Genomic DNA, 15,633 nt, shown 5'->3' with positions numbered 1-15,633 from the left:
TGTGGGAAGGGGGCGCGCGGAGGTAGAGCGTCCAAGAGGCAAGGGGGCTCCGGATTCAGGGGCGGGGCAGGGGGACCCATCCAGCGGGCGGCTCACCTGCAGGACACGGTGATCTCCACCTTGGTGGCCGGGATGCTGCCCGCCAAGGAGTCGAACTCGCTCAGCGACGCCATGTCCTCGGGCTGCTCCATCGCCCACCGCACCCCCACCCCAAATTAGTCAATCCCTGCGCGATTCACGCCTCCTCCAGAGCGGCTGGAGCCCTGGGCTCTCCCCCAACTCCAGAGCCAGGGCTGGGCGGCAAGGGGAGGAGAGAGGAGCGCGAAGAGGGGGCGTGGGAAGTGAGAGAGGGAAGAGGGCGGAGGGAGCGGGGGCCGCGAATCCAAGAGGGGGCTCGGGTGACGCCGCGAAGAGGCTAGGGGCCCAGCGGGAGGGGCAAAGAGCCCAGGAAGCTGGGGCGCAGCGGGGAGAGGCAGAGAGGGGCGCGGGGAGAGGGTGCTGGGAGGGACGCGCAGAGTCGTGGAGAGGGGAACAGAGAGAGGGGCGTGCGTGCAGCCCTGGGCCGGGGTAGAGGGGCTACAGGAGACCGGGAGAGGAGCCTGGGGGGCTGGAGGGGCCGGATGGGGCGCGGGCGGCGGGGGTGGCGGGGCGCGGGCAGCACCGAGCCCGGAGCGCCTGGGCTGCGCCGCCTTTCGCTGGGTCTCGGCGCGGGCGGCAGCGGGGTTGAGACGCGGTTGCAAGCGCCACTTCCCAGGCTTGGGCTCTGGCTCCTGGGTGCCCGGGCTGCGGGAAAATCAAATCTGCCCGAAGCCGCCGCCTCCCGCCACCCGGGTGGGCTGTGTGCGGACCCGCCAGCGCCGGAGGGGGCGCCCGCAGGGGCCGGGGCGGGGCCGCGGGCGGGGTCTGCGCTCAGTGCGAGCGTGTGTGAGCGTGTGTGTGTGTGCGGCGGGCACGGGGACGCGGCTTCAGATGCTGGGGACGTGGAGGGTGACAGCCAGGGATGGTCCCGGTCGCGGACGTCTTTGCGTGCGCCCGCTACCCCCACCTCCCATCTGGGGTCTCCATACCCGGGAAGGGAGGATTGTGTGAACCAAGGGACGCTTGTTTGGAAGGGCCTATGTATGCAGGGCGGGTACGGGGCTGGAGTGGGAGGGAAGCGTCCAAAAAAGCCCCCACGGGATTGGGGAGGAGGGTCTCTGCTGTGTGTGCGCACCATCCGGGGGCAGGTTTCTGTCCGGAATCAGACTCTACATCCCCTTATCGGGAGGTGCGTGGAGGAGACCCCTAGAGCCAGGGGGGAGCATCATGGTTTCTCAGTGATGGCCTCTTGGCGGGGTAGAGTCGGTGCGGTACGTGGGCGCTTCTCCCTTCCCGCCTCTGGTTCCCGCCTGCCCTGCCTCACCAAGTCGGCCTCCTAAACCAAGAGCCAGCGCCCTCTCCTTCCTCCGCCAGTCGTGACCACCCGGCTAAGTAAGCCTCCAGGTCTAGAAGCTTCTGCCACCAGACTAGAAGGGCGGCCCTAGCTCTTTGGGCTTCTGTGTAACCAGGTCTGAGTAGAGGGATCTTGCTGTGTGCCAGGGCTCCAGGGCCTGCCCTGGGATCCAGGGGAGAGTGTCAGGGAGCTAGGGGACAATTGAAACATCTTTCAAGCAGCCCCCTTCCCACCCAACACCCTGGCGGCCCCCACCTCACCCTGGCCTCACACTTCTGGACCCACGGTTGCTGCCATGAGACATTCCCATGAGGCTGCACACGCACCCAGACGTTAGACTTGTCTGCAGAAAATCCACCTGCAGCCCCTCCTCAGCCTCAACCTAAGCTTTGCTGAGATGGAGCTTCCACTTCAAAGCAGGCTGTGCTTTGGCCAGGAGGCCAAGAACCTGCAGACAGGCGGAGAAGAGCCACACCCTCTGGGCCTCATCTGTGGCAGCAGGACCCTAAGAGGGTCATCCACATTCTGTTTGAAGCCAATTCCCAGAACATCAGGTACAGCTAGAATGAAAGATAGTTATAAGGAAGAAGACATAACTTAACCTAGGACTGTTTACCATGGCTCAGGATCAGCTGGGTTTGGTTCTGCCTGATGGGACACACAGGCTGAGGCTGGAACTCCTCAGGCAGTGGGGCATAGCTAGGTCATGTTTGGCCTGACCCTCCTTCCATGGAGCCCTCCCTCCATGGAGAATAACTCAGTCTTCCTTTCCTAAAGGATGCAGAACTGGGCTTAGAATCTCTACGTTCCCCACCACCCACCTAGTGTAGACAATACTTAAATAAAACATACCTATGGAATATGTTCTCCATACATTCCATGAGTATTTACTAAGCACCTTCTGTAAGCGTGGCACTTGAGAAACCTTGTTGATTAACAATGATCACCACTGTTTTATTCAAAGATCTGAACTAGACACTATACTTAATTTTTTTGTTTGTTTTTTTTTTTTTTGCCTTTTTTTTGTTGTTGTTGGGGATTCATTGAGGGTACAATAAGCCAGGTTACACTGATTGCAATTATTAGGTAAAGTCCCTCTTGCAATCATGTCTTGCCCCCATAAACTTAATTTTTTTTTAAGAGACTGATTCTCCCTATGTTGCCTAGACTATTCACAGGCAGGACCATAGCTCACAGCCTGGAATTCCTGGCCTAAAACAATCCTCCTGCAGCCTCCCTGTAGCTAGGACTACAAGTGCTGCCACTGCACCTGTCCATACTTAATTTTTTCTTGAAATACTATTCATATACCATAAAATTGCCATTTTAAAGTATATAATTTAGTGGTTTGTCATAGATTCACAAGGGCCATGCATGATTTTAAATTCTCAAAATCTATAGAAACGGATTATTATCTATATTCAATAAATAAGGAAGCTAGGGCCCAAAGAAACTAAGTAACTTGCCTGTGATTAGCCAACTGGGAACTGGCAGAGTGAAGAAGCCAGGCAGCTGAGAGCAAAACCTGACTCTGAGCAAGAGGCTTGACTACCTCTTAGGATGGGGCCAGATGATGGAAAGTCATCAGTGAAATAAAGCCCAGTTGGAGAGCACAACAATAAGGAGCCATTGCAGCTTGTTGAATAGGTGAGTAGTGAGACTGAAGTTCTAACCAAGTAACCTTGCAAAGTGACAAATTTAGCAGCCCCAGGGACTCTTTATTCAAAGATGTAGGGACCTGTTTGTGTCATTCCATTCCCCTTAGTTATTGCATTTTCATTGCTGTTATCTTTGGCAAAAAAAAAAAAAATATTTTGGGTACCTGCTTGTGCCAGGCATTATTCTAGGCTCAGAGAATTAAAAGGTGAAAAGACATAGTATCTATCCCCAAAGAGTTCTCAGGCTAGTGGGGCCCCATGACAGCTAGACCACAGTGCACCTTGAGGTATGCATTAAGGGAGGTTTAAAGGGCTCCAGAACAGAGTAGAATAACCAACCATTCTGCCCCAGGAGTGGGAACAAGGGAGGGTCAGGGAAAACTGCAAAAAGGAGCTGACACTGAGATGGACATTGGAGATGATGTCTTAGTTCAGTGGTTCCCAACCTTTTTGGCGCTGGGGACTGGTTTCATTGAAGACTATTTTTACATAGATGGGATGGAGGGGGAGTGGTTTGGGGATGAGTCAAGTGCATTACATTTATTATGTGCTTTCTTTCTATTATTATTACATTGTAATATATAATAATTATGTAAGTCACCATAATGCAGAATGAGTGGGAGCTCTGAGCTTGTGTTCTTACAACTAGACAGTCCCATCTGGGGGTGATGGAAGACAGTGGCAGATGAAGCTTCACTTTGGTCGCTGGCTGCTCACCTCCTGCTGTGTGGCCTGGTTCCTAACAGGCCATAGACCAGTACCAGTACATGGCCCAGTGGCGGGGACCATAGTCTTAGTTTCCCTTAGAAGCAGATTCTGAGACAAAGATTAGAATGTGAGTAGGTTGTTTGGGAGATGTCTTAGTCTGTTACTATTGCTATAACAAAATACTCTAGACTGGGTTATTTACAGAAGAAATATATTTCTCACAGTTTTAGAGGCTGAGAAGTCTAAGATCAAAGTGCCAGCAGATGATGTCTATGCTTCCAAGATGGCACCTTGTTGCTGCATCTTCCAGAGAAGCAAACACTGTGTCCTCACATATCAGAACGTGAAAGGCCAAAAAGGGGCCTCGCTGGCTCCCTTGAGCCCCTTTGCAGAGCCTCCTAAAGGCCCCACTTCATAGTACTATTACATTGGCAAATAAGTTTCAACATATAAATGTTGGAGGGACAGGGACCTTCACACTAGAGGAGGATAAAGAGATAGTGTGGAGGTGAGATAGGAAAGGAAAGGCAGCCAAAATGATGTGCTTTATCAAGCCAGTTATTGCTGGGGGTGAACAGGGCTCACTCACTCTCACCAGAGAACTCTGGGAGACTGTAAACATACCTTAAATGTTGCCATCAGAGAGGTGAGGGTGCTGGGATGTTTACAGCAGCTTCCTCCAGTCATCAGGGCAGTGGCTGGGAGCTGCTTCTGGAGGTGTTCATTTCCTGGCACTTTTGGCCTGATCAGCACAGAGTGGCAGTGCAGGTTCTGGGAGCCAGAGAAAGCTCTGGGCAAAGAAATGCAGGTGCTGGCAGTGGGATGTGGAGAACTGGAGCACGCTAAAGTAAAGGGGAAGGATGGGGCAGGGCGCCGACCAGAGGCCAAGGGCCAGAGATCTGTGACTGGGGACTATAGAGCAGCTGGAGCACAGGACAGCTGTATGTAGAATATGAGGCCAGGGGGTGAGAAGCAAGACTGCCCGCGAGCCTCAGAACATAAAACTTGCTGATCAGGCCCAGGGGGAAAAAATCCTCCCAGTCTCTCCTCAAATGAATTGCTAATGGTTCGAAAGCAGCCCCAGACAGCTGTTGCCCTTGGAGGGAGTATTTCTCCTTTGAGAACTATAATAGTTCTGAGTAACCGTGGTCACCCATGATGTCCATCACCCGCGAGTCCATGGGTGAGCCAGCAGGTGCTGCAGACATGCTGTCTGGGCCTGGCAGCCAAATTAGAACCAACCGTGGCCCTGGCCCACCAACCACGTAACTGCCGCTCATCTCTCTGATTAAGAACTGCAAGCACGGAATGGGCCATGCCCAGAAGATCCGGAATAATAAGCATCAGCGTTTTGCCTTTGCCATCCAAGACTGCAAACATGCTCTCATCTGACCTAATCCACCGTGTTAATGACGGCAGAGCAATTTCAAGAGGCAACTCACAGCATTGATAAGGAGAGGAAAAGCACCACTGGTTTAGGAGGCAGAGCTCCTCACAGAAGAGGCAGCTGCTGTCCCTCCTCCCCTCCCTAGCCACATCTTGTAAATGCTGAGGCTGAGGATGGTAGGAGAAAAGGGCATGAAGAGAAGAAGTGGGCATGTGCCTGAGATGGGGTGGCGGGGGCTTGCACTTTAGGACAGACTAGGGAAAACGGCATTCTTTTTACTCTGGGTAAATGCAACCTTGAGCCAGGTAGGGTACGCAGCTTTTTGGGCTGAGTGTGGGCTGGTTTTGAGCTCCCATCTACCCCCCTGTCTGGGTGCCTTTATACAGTCAACACCTTGCACTGCTGTACCTGGCAGCCCAAGGGACAGAAGGAAAGTTAGGAGGGCACGACAGGAACTTGAAACCACCACAGCAATAAAGAGGCCGGGGAGATACAGCATCTGATTCCATCCATTAATAGAAATCCTAGAAGGAGCTTGGGTGGAGACCATCTAGGTTAAACCCCTTCTTTTACTGAAACGCTTAGAGAGGAGGGGGTGATGGACTCAAGGTCACCCGACACTTCCCTTGATAAGAAATCCCACTAACAGTGAGGCCAGATGCCCACAGGCAGTGAAGTCCTGCCTCAGAAGGTGTGGTGAGAAGCCCTGTTCTGCTGGGATAGAGGAAGAGTCGGGAAGCCAGCCGCGGGACGCTCCATGCTTCTACTCTCTCATTCCTCCTGGAAGGGTGGCAGCCTCCGGCCAAATGCCCCACCATCTCACCTAGAGTTCCGTGCTGCCTCTTGCTTCTGCCTCTCCCCACATCACTGTGACAGCTAGCTCAGCCCGTGTTTCATCTGGGCAAAGAGAAGCCCCAGGGCCCTCCTGCTGCCTGCCCAGTAGCCTCTCCTGCTCCTAGGATGTACCCTCCACCCAGCCCTGCCCCAGCATCTGTCTGCAGCCCAGTGGGCTCTAGCTCCCTCTCTCACTTCTCTTGCCCGCCTCTCCCTTCCAGCCACTTATGCTTTTGAAAGTGAGGGTGACCTCCCAAGCCTTATAGTCTAAAGACTGGAACCTTCCCAACAACCAGAGGATCCACACAACCATGGTCAAGTTGTGTCACTCATCTGCTTAAGGCCCTTGCCTGGCTCCCATCTCACTCTGGGGTAAAAGGATTTACTGGGCCTCGGGCCCTGTGGCTCGAGCTCTCTGCTTCCTTTCCTCCTCCTCTCCCTCTTACTGAGTCCACTCCAGCCACCTTGGCCCCATCACTGGCCCTGTCTCAGGACCTTTGTACTTGCTCAGCCCGGAACATTCTCCCCTGGGTCCTTCAGGTTCCTCAGGTCTCCAGCTAAATGGCCCCTCGTTGTGACAGCTTTCCTGGCCACATGACTTATCAGTCTTCCCTTGTTTCTTTCATTCCCCTCGCCTTCCTTTATTTTTCTTCATGGCATTATCCTTGTCTGCTTTGCCACTAGGATATAAGCTTTATGCAGGCAATGACCTTGTTCTTTGTTTACCTCCAGCCCCTCCAGTGTCTGGCACTGTCCTAGGGGCTGGAGTGCCTTTGCTCCATTTTTTCAGATGACTAAATGAAAAGTCCAGCTCAGTACCCATAGCTCAGTGGTTAGGGCACCGGCCACATACACTGAGGCAGGTGGGTTCCAACCCAGCTGGGCTTGCTAAACAACAATGACAACTGCAACAAAGAAATAGCCGGGCATTGTGGCGGGCACCTGTAGTCCCAGCTACTTGGGAGGCTGAGGCAAGAGAATCACTTAAGCCCAAGAGTTTGAGGTTGCTGTGAGTGGTGATGCCACGGCAGTCTACTGAGGGCAACGTAGTGAGACTCTGTCTCAAAAAAAAGAAAAAAGAAAAGTCCACCCTTGTCGTCAGAAACACTGAGCCCTTCATCGAGACTCCCTGGTACCCACTCACTGGTCCCAGACAAGGCCGGAGTCTTCCCCACCACACACAGCTCGTCTATCTCTCCATCCAGCAAACATGTATTCAGCATCTGTTATGAATTCACTGTTGACTTGTTGTTTGGCAACTATTAAATTGAGATTCTCTGGCCGCTTGGCTAGTACCACGGAGAAGGGAAGGGACTTTTATGTATTTATTTACTGAGGACCTACTCATGCAATAAGCATGGGGGGTGGTGAGAATTTAACATCCAGCCCACATTTAATCCTCACAATGACCTCGGGCACCAAGTTCCTGTCATGCCCACTTAACAAACCTTGACCCCTCTGTACCATGTGACGCACTAGTTCATCACTAGGGATGGAGAGATGAGTGAAGACCAGGCTCTTAAGTAGCCTAGTCCAGTGGTGTTAGCACTCATTTTGAGTTTATGTCCTAGGAAAGCTATAGGAGAATAATGGGCATTCTTTGCTCCATTTTTTCAGCTAAGCAAACTAAGGTCCAAAGCAGTTCAGTAACTTAAATTGCCTAAGCTCCTGCTGGAGACAGGATGCAGACCAAGAACTATGTTGGTTCAGAGGCATTGCCTTGTCTTTGCTCCTCAGAGCAATGCCTCTGCTCCGGAACCTCAATCTGGGCCCTGTCCGGGAGCCTTAGTCTCTGTCAACAATGCCCAGGACAGACCTCTCACAAGTCGGCAGGCCCACTCCAGCACCATGGCATCTGTGCTCAGGACCTTGACCCTTCTACTTTTTGCTATGTCCAAGCATAGACAGCCCAGCCTGTCCCCTTCTCCAATCCTATCCTCACCTACAGGCTTTTAATCTAATATATAGCTTGGTATTGTGAGTCGTGGGATTAGATACCTCAACCCTGCAAAGGACTTTAAGATAAACCAACTCCCCTAGATTTTATAGATCTAGGAACCAGGTCTAGAGAAGGAAAGAAATTCACACAGGGTTATTTGGCCAATAAGCAAAATTACAGACAAAAGCTATCAGGCACTCTCATCAGAATCAATCTTCTAGATCCTTTCTTTTTTTCACCTCAGCTTCTTCAAGGGCAGATGGTTTGCCATGACTTTCGGTTGACTGATGAACACAAATGTACCATCTCTGGGCCTTCCACAGTAAAGGCCAAAGTGACCTTTCATCTCCCCAAACCCACCCCCAGGCCTTCATTCCCAACCAGAACCATCCCCATTTACTTGCTTCTGGGCCTTTGTTCCTGCCCCTTCCTCTCTGCTGGGCCCAAATCATACTCTTTCAGGTGCCTTCTCTTCTAAAAAGCTAGCCTGATTGCGTTTCTCCTCCCAGCGAACACCTAAAACGCTTCTCTTGGGTGGATTTTCCCCTCCCTTTACTCCGTAGCTAGGGGTGTGCCCTGAAGGCAGGGGTCCAGGCCTTCTCACCTTGGTTCTCCATAGCCTGGCCATTCCCAGATTCAGCCTCACTCTTTCTTTTTGCTGGATTTAATTTCATTTGAATACATCACCCCTAGCAAAGCCAGCTAGTCGGCTTTTAGGCATCCTGAACTCACTGTCTCTTCACTCAAAGTAAGTAAGCCCATTTCCTCTTGTTTGAGCATCTTGGGAAAAGAAGAATGAGTTCTCACATTTCTTCAGAAGCTTAAAAGCAAACTAGGTCCCTCCCTGAAGTCTCAGCCTTCCCCCAGTGCACTTGATGCCTTCCTGATTGTCATGCTCAGGTCCTAACAAGGGATGAATGGGTAGATTTCCACCCAGGAGGCCTCTATCCAGGTTGTTCTTTGACCCCCCCCACCCGTGTCTCCCCTGCCCCAGTAGCTGTGAGGGTCCACCTAAAGGACACTCCCCCACCCTCCCCAAGGCTGAGGAGGTATGTGGGAGGGGTGGGGGCTGATACTTCATCTCAGCCCTTAGATTCTCTGTCACTACGGCTGCCTGGCACCGTCCCTGGCTGTAACTGCATCAGGGTAGCCTAAGAAGCCACTGGGGGCGAAATATTCCTTTATTTTTAAACTCTAAATTCATTTTCATGCCAAGCTGCTTGTATTTGCTTGCCTGGCTGCTGAAGGTAACTGAAACATGCCCAAAATGCCATGATCTTGGCTTTGTGCAGAAGCTGAAGTCCCAGTGGCCCTGCCCTGGAGCTTGCTTGCCTGCATCTACAGCAGCCTGCCATGATTTCCTCGGATTTTATTAGCTCTGGCTTTGTACCAGGAGTGGAGCTCATCAGACACACTTCACATCTTGCCTCCTCCACCTCTGGCTAAGAACAGTTGCCCCGATTACGGGAAGTATTTGTTCCCCAATTCACTGATAATTTTATCAGAAGCCTAGTCCAGACTCAAGTGTCAGGCTTTAGAGCTGCTGCTGACAGCCCCTCAGAGGCTGCTGGCCTGCTAGGGGCAGGAGCTGGGGCCGGTGCAGGGATGGGGGTAGCAGAGTGCGAGGTTCCCCATACTTTCTCTCACTGTATCTTTTTCTCAATTTCCCCAGCTTACAAACAGGAACAATAATATACCTGCAGCACTACCCACTCCAGAGTTGGTCTGGAAGAAAAATGCCATCACAAAATTATAGACGTTTAGGGCGGTGCCTGTGGCTCAATGGAGTAGGGCGCCGGCCCCATATGCCGGAGGTGATGGGTTCAAACCCAGCCCTGGCAAAAAAAAATTATAGAGGTTTAGACTAAAGGGGGCTTAGAATGAGTTCAGGCCTCTTATTCTACAGATGGAAAAACTAAGGCTTGGGGAAGAAAGTTACTAAAGTTGTACAATGACCAATCCTGGCTTGAAAACCAGTTTCCTTATTTTTTTCAGCTGAAGGGAGCAGAAAATGGTCCTTGTGTGACTTTAGAGTGTGATTGAGGGACAGCAGACCCTAGCTTGAAGCTCAGCCCTGCCAAGGCCCAACCAACAGACATGGCACCTTCATCTATGAAATACACAAATTTAGGGCGGCACCTGAGCCTCAGTGGATAGGGCGCCGGCCCCATATACCAAGGATGGCGGGTTCAAACTCGGCCCAGTCAAACTGCAACAAAAAATAGCCAGGCATTGTGGCTGGCACCTGTAGTCTCAGCTACTCGGGACACTGAGGCAAGAGAATTGCCTAAGCCCAAGAGCTGGAGGTTGCTATGAGCTGTGACACCACAGCACTCTACTGAGGGCACCGGAATAACACTCTGTCTCTAAAAAAGAAAAGAAAGAAAGAAAAAAGAAATACACGATTTTATGGAATGAGGCATTCTGATGCCTCGGCCACAGCTCTTCGGAGAAGATTAAATGGAATAATATGTGTAAAGTACATGGTACTTGTTAAGTTCCCCCAAACGTAAGTTCCTTCCCTTCTCCTGTTTGATCTTAAACAACGTGACAAATGTTTTCAACCTGGGAAGCACAAAAGGGACATTTCCTTCAGAGCTAAATGTTGCCAAAATGACAATTGTGATCTTCAGATTCCCCTTCCTTTGGGAGCTTTTCTTATACAGTGAATGTAAAATGGCCAGTTGCTCCCTGGCAGTGTAATGAGGAAGTAGAAATATTACTTCTCGTTTCTCCCCAGCTACTTCTGCTGTACAAGAGCTTCCGCACGGGTACATGGGGCAGCAGCTCTTAATGGAGCTGTGGCAAGATCCTCATGGAGAGGAAAGTGATTTCTATGAGATTAGCTGAGTGGTAAGGCTAATACAGTTATGATCCAATAAACATACTGATTAGGGTCATTTGTGCTCCCTCCCTGCTGCTGTGCCTCAGCAGGACTGGCTTAGGCTCTGTGTGGAAGGAGCTTGGAGATAGCTGCGGCTAGGGCCTCCCAGCCAGCTGGGCCTGAAGATGCTCTAGGATGGAGTTGTCAGATTGGCAATCCCAATCTGTAAGGCAGGAGATTCAGATTCTGTCCTCTGCTTAACCACCAGATCATGGCTTTTTTGCATCTCCTCTTCCTCTGTGTGTCAAACAAGGAGATCAGAGAAAAAGAGATGAACTTGGGATCAGAAGTCTCCAAATTCAAGTCCTAGCCCTGCGAGGCCTTAAGATTATTTACTCTGTACAAGGCTTTGTGCTACTTGCCTTTAGTCCTCAGTTTGGTCATCCAGAAATGGGTATAATGTTAACTTTAGATTTTAGTTTGGGGTAGTAAGAGAACAATATATACAAGAAGCATCCACAGACCATGAAACACAGAAGGGGCAATAGTAACTTTTTGTTTTCTTCTAAGATTCCTTCTGGTTCACTTTCTCTGATTCTATGAAAATATTTGCTGGTGTTGGTTATAAAAGGGGGGCTCCAAAGTTACTTGTTGAATGAGTAAATTTAACTGTAAGGTGGACTGTTAAGCAGCTAAGAGGGTCCTGACTTCTATTAGGCATGCGACAGAATCAGGCCCTGGTCACAAGGGCTTATCCAGCCTTACTGTGCCAACAGAGTGCTTCCATAGGCTCATTCTGTGCCAGGCTGACATCTCACGGGAGTCTGAGCAGTTGCTGGTTTTCCAAAGGGTAGCAGGCCTGGCTCAGTAAGACCATGAAAGGCATCTGCAGGATTCTACCTTTTGAAAAAGCTGCAAGACTAAACTGTAATCATAGTGGCCTCTAGTGGCAAATTTCCAAAATAGCATGCTAAATGGAAGCTTGGCAGCTGAAGGAATCTTCTCAGAATGACCTAAATTCAGAAACTCAGGTTTTAAAGGGGGCCTAGTTCAAATGTTCCCTTGGACATTTGAACTAGGACATTAAGTTGCAGAAGTAAAAGGATTTATCCAAGGTTACACAAAGGCTTCGCATTTCTCTCTCCATAAACCTTGCCCTCATTTGGACATCTATGGTTTCAGAGGCAGGTAAGGATCTTATCCATTTGGAAGAAAAACAGCGATTGTTCTGATTTTTTTCTTTCTTTCTTTTTTTTAGGACTAATCAAGTGCAGTAGTGAAAATGGGGGACAGACTAGAACTAGGAGTTCAATCAATGATTTGTGAACATTCAAATGAGATAACTTACTACCTTCAAACCAGCTCTGGACCCAATTTCTAAATCAGACAGCCAATCTTTGTGAGACCCTAACATGTTTTCTTCCCCTGCACTTTGCTTCTCTTTTCATCTGCAAGAGTGTTGCAGGAAGATATCCTGTCCTGGCATTTACCTAAAAAGTAGTAACCCACTATATAGGCAACAGGGCTCTAAGGACATAACGAGCTTTGTTAAGCAGTAAACTCTACCACTTTAACAAATGTGCTTTTTCAATGCTTCCTTCTCCACGCATTGCAAGAATGTGGAGTGAAAAGGGGCCACAGCAGTGATGGCTCAGACTGGCTCGAGGATCTGGGGGTAGGAATCATTTGCCTTATTCAGAGAAAGCTATTTTGACATATTCTGGAGACATAATCCAAAAATACATAAAGCTCTGAGGACTTCCAGAGGGCATAGTGGAGAGGCTTTGTTGTCATACCATAGCCAAAGCTTGAGTTTGGTGACTTCTGCAAATGGATCTGAAGTTTTATTCTGACAGAGAGTATTTATTTGATTCATTCAGCAATAACCTCAAAGCATTAAGGTGCTGGGAAGACTGAGAGAGGGGAGTAAGACAAGGTCTTAACTTCAGAGGTTAGCCTGGTGGGAGGGAGCGGCGTTGATGTTGGGATAAAGAGGCAAAAGTGCAGTGATAGTTTCAAGAGCCACTGGTAATAACAATAGCTGGCATTTTTTGAGTGTTTTCAAAATGCCAGTTCCTGTTCTAAATACCTGTCCTCATTCATCTAATCTTCACAATAGCCCTATGAGGTCAGCACCATTATCCTCATTTTATGGTTGAGGAAACTAAAGCAGAGCATTAAGAAACTCGTTTAAGCTCACAGTGCTGGTGAGCGGTGGAGCTTCCAGAATCTTTTTCCTTCAGTGTCACCATTGCTGGTGCTGTTTTCCCTGCATTTTCTGTGGTATCTACTGACCGTACCACCTTACCCACACTGGTGCCCACACCAGCAGGGGATTTCAGTGCCAAACACCAGTGTGATGTCTATAGCATACTAAAGTGGGAACAGAAGAGCACTGTTGATAAAGCTCAGTCTCAGCAGCCAAAGCCAGGAGCTATGAAAGCTTATTCTGTGCTTTGATTGTCTTCACTCTTCCAAGGCCATAGGATGAGGCATAGAACACTGGTCTAGGAGGCAGAGGACTGGGCTATGGGTCATGGCCCTTCTTGCACTATGCTCTTAAGAAAATTCTCCCCAGTTTCATGTTGGATGATTGTGACTCTAGGATCTCACTACTCTAAAGTGCAGTATCTGGACCAGCAGTTACCATTTCCTGGGAGCTGGTTAGAATACAGAATCTCTGGCTGAAGGCAGAACTAGAAGCTGTTTTCTACTAGGCTCCCTCTGTGATTCCTGTGTGTGCTAAGGCGTGAGAAGCCTTGGGAGCCACAAACTTTATAATCTGTGTCCCAACTTCTCACCCATCCCAGGGGCACTTGTTTGAAGCCCTGTTCATTGACTGTAAACCTCTCAACTTTAAGCCTTCTCTAATTAGTTTCGAATCTCCTCTTCCCACCTGACAAGGGACAGGGAGCAGTTTCTCTCCTGTCCTGTGATTAGCTCCTGGCGGTCCCATATCTATCTACATTAATCTCAAACCAACTTTCAAACACATCCTTGTCTTCTGATAAGCTACTCTCACCTTGTTCTATTTGAGATAGGACTGGAATGAGCTGTCTGTGCACTAGCACACCCCACTTTAATGAAATTTGTTCTAATGGTACTTATCCTGACAGGATGTGGACGCTCACAGGACCGAAGAATCAAGCAGGATTTTTTTTTGAGACAAGAGTCTCACCATGTCGCCCTCAGTAGACTCAGTAGGCTCAAGGGATTCTCTTGCCTCCGCCTCCCAAGTAGCTGGGACTACAGGTGCCTGCCACAAAGCCCAGCTATTTTTGTTGCTGTAGTTGTCATTGTTGTTTGGCAAGCCCAGGTGGGTTCAAACCTGCCAGCTTGATGGCTTGGTGCCCTAACCGCTGAGCTACAGGCGCCAAGCAGGATTTCTTTTAAACAAGCTCCCCTTGACCGGGCGCAGTGGCTCACACCTGTAATCCCAGCACTCTGGGAGGCTGAGGTTAGCGGGTTGCCTGAGCTCACGAGTTCAAGACCAGCCTAAGCTACAGCAAGACTCCCGTCTCTAAAAAAAAAAAAAAAAAATAGCCAGGGGTTGTGGTGGGCACCTGTAGCCCTAGCTACTAGGGAGGCTGAGGAAAGAGAATCACTTGAGCCCAAGAGCTGGAGGTTGCTGTGAGCTATGACGCCATGGCACTCTACCAAGGGCAACAAAGTGAGACTATCTCAAAAAATAAATAAACAAGCTCCCCTTATATGCAGACGGGAATCTCTACAACCCTGGCTAATTGGCAGAATCACTAAAAACTGTGAAACAATTAAAGTTTCTCTTTGAGGTTGCATCTTTTATGAAAATTGGCATATCCCCACATGTACGACTGCCTTGGCATGTACTTGGTGTACCTTTCCAGGAACGAGGAGCTATGCCTGTGGTGCTGTTCCCAAGGGTATGCAGAACCTTCTTTACATCAAAGTAGTAATGGTATGTTTCTACCACCCCTGTGCCCTAGATAGAAGTGGGGATTTTTAGGATTATAACCCTAAAAGGTTAGTGGATAGGTTATTCCTTGCTCTCAGAGGAGGATCCAATCATGTCCACCCAGTGCAGGCTATTCCCGGACTGTAGAACATTACTTTTCACACCACAACCATCTGTAGGAAGTGATAAAGTCATTGATACAAGATTTTTTTGTTGTTGTTGAGGCAGAGTCTCACTCTGTTGCCCAGGCTGGAGTATTGTGGCATCGGCCTAGTTCACAACAACCTCAAACCCCTGGATTCAAGAGATCCTCTTGCCTCAGCCTCCCAAGTAGCTGGGATTACAGGCACCTGCCACAAGTCCGGGCTAATTTTTTCCAGTTTTAATAGAGACGGGGTCTCACTCTTGCTCAGGCTGGTCTCAAACTCCTTAGTGCAAGGGATCTTCCTGCCTCAGCCTCTCAAGAGAGCTAGGATTACAGGTGTGAGCCACTGTGCCTGGCCCTGATATAGTTATTATTGGGTTTTGCTTTTTTGTTGTGGAGACAAAACAGCAGAGAAAGAGGGTGAAGGTAGTGAAGGGAAGGCTTGAGAAAGTAAACCATAAAGTAAACCACCATTCTCAAAATGTATAGTGTTAAGAAATATAAAAGTTATGGGTGGCGCCTGTGGCTCAAAGGGGTAGGGCGCCAGTCCCATATGCCAGAGGTGGTGGGTTCAAACCCAGCCCAGGCCAGAAACTGCAAAAAAAAAAAAAGTAAGAAATATAAAAGTTATAATTCCCTCCTCAAGGAGCTACCAGCTTAGGGAAGCAAATAACCACAACTCATACTACCGCTGGTCCCATTACAATGTGCAGTTGGGTCTCTGCAAATTCAAGGGATGTTCAGGTCTCTAAGAACATCTACCTGGTTCACC

General features: G+C 49.5%; 1 protein-coding gene across 4 annotated transcripts in view; it reads right to left on the bottom strand.

The window, feature by feature from the left end:
* CPNE5 (copine 5) overlaps positions 1-888 on the bottom strand; it is a 94,546-nt gene extending 93,658 nt beyond the window's left edge. For all 4 annotated transcript variants that reach the window (XM_053602851.1, XM_053602852.1, XM_053602853.1 and 1 more), the window contains exon 1: positions 97-888. In XM_053602851.1, coding sequence (XP_053458826.1) covers positions 97-191 — 95 coding nt within the window. In that variant the 5' untranslated portion in view covers positions 192-888. The remainder of the gene's footprint in view (positions 1-96) is intronic.
* Between the last annotated feature and the right edge of the window lie 14,745 nt (positions 889-15,633).

The sequence above is a fragment of the Nycticebus coucang genome, chromosome 9 (genome assembly GCF_027406575.1).
Source record: "Nycticebus coucang isolate mNycCou1 chromosome 9, mNycCou1.pri, whole genome shotgun sequence".
Lineage (NCBI taxonomy): Eukaryota > Metazoa > Chordata > Mammalia > Primates > Lorisidae > Nycticebus > Nycticebus coucang.
Note: the sequence above shows the minus strand (reverse complement) of the source record. Positions and strands in the feature narration are given on the sequence as shown.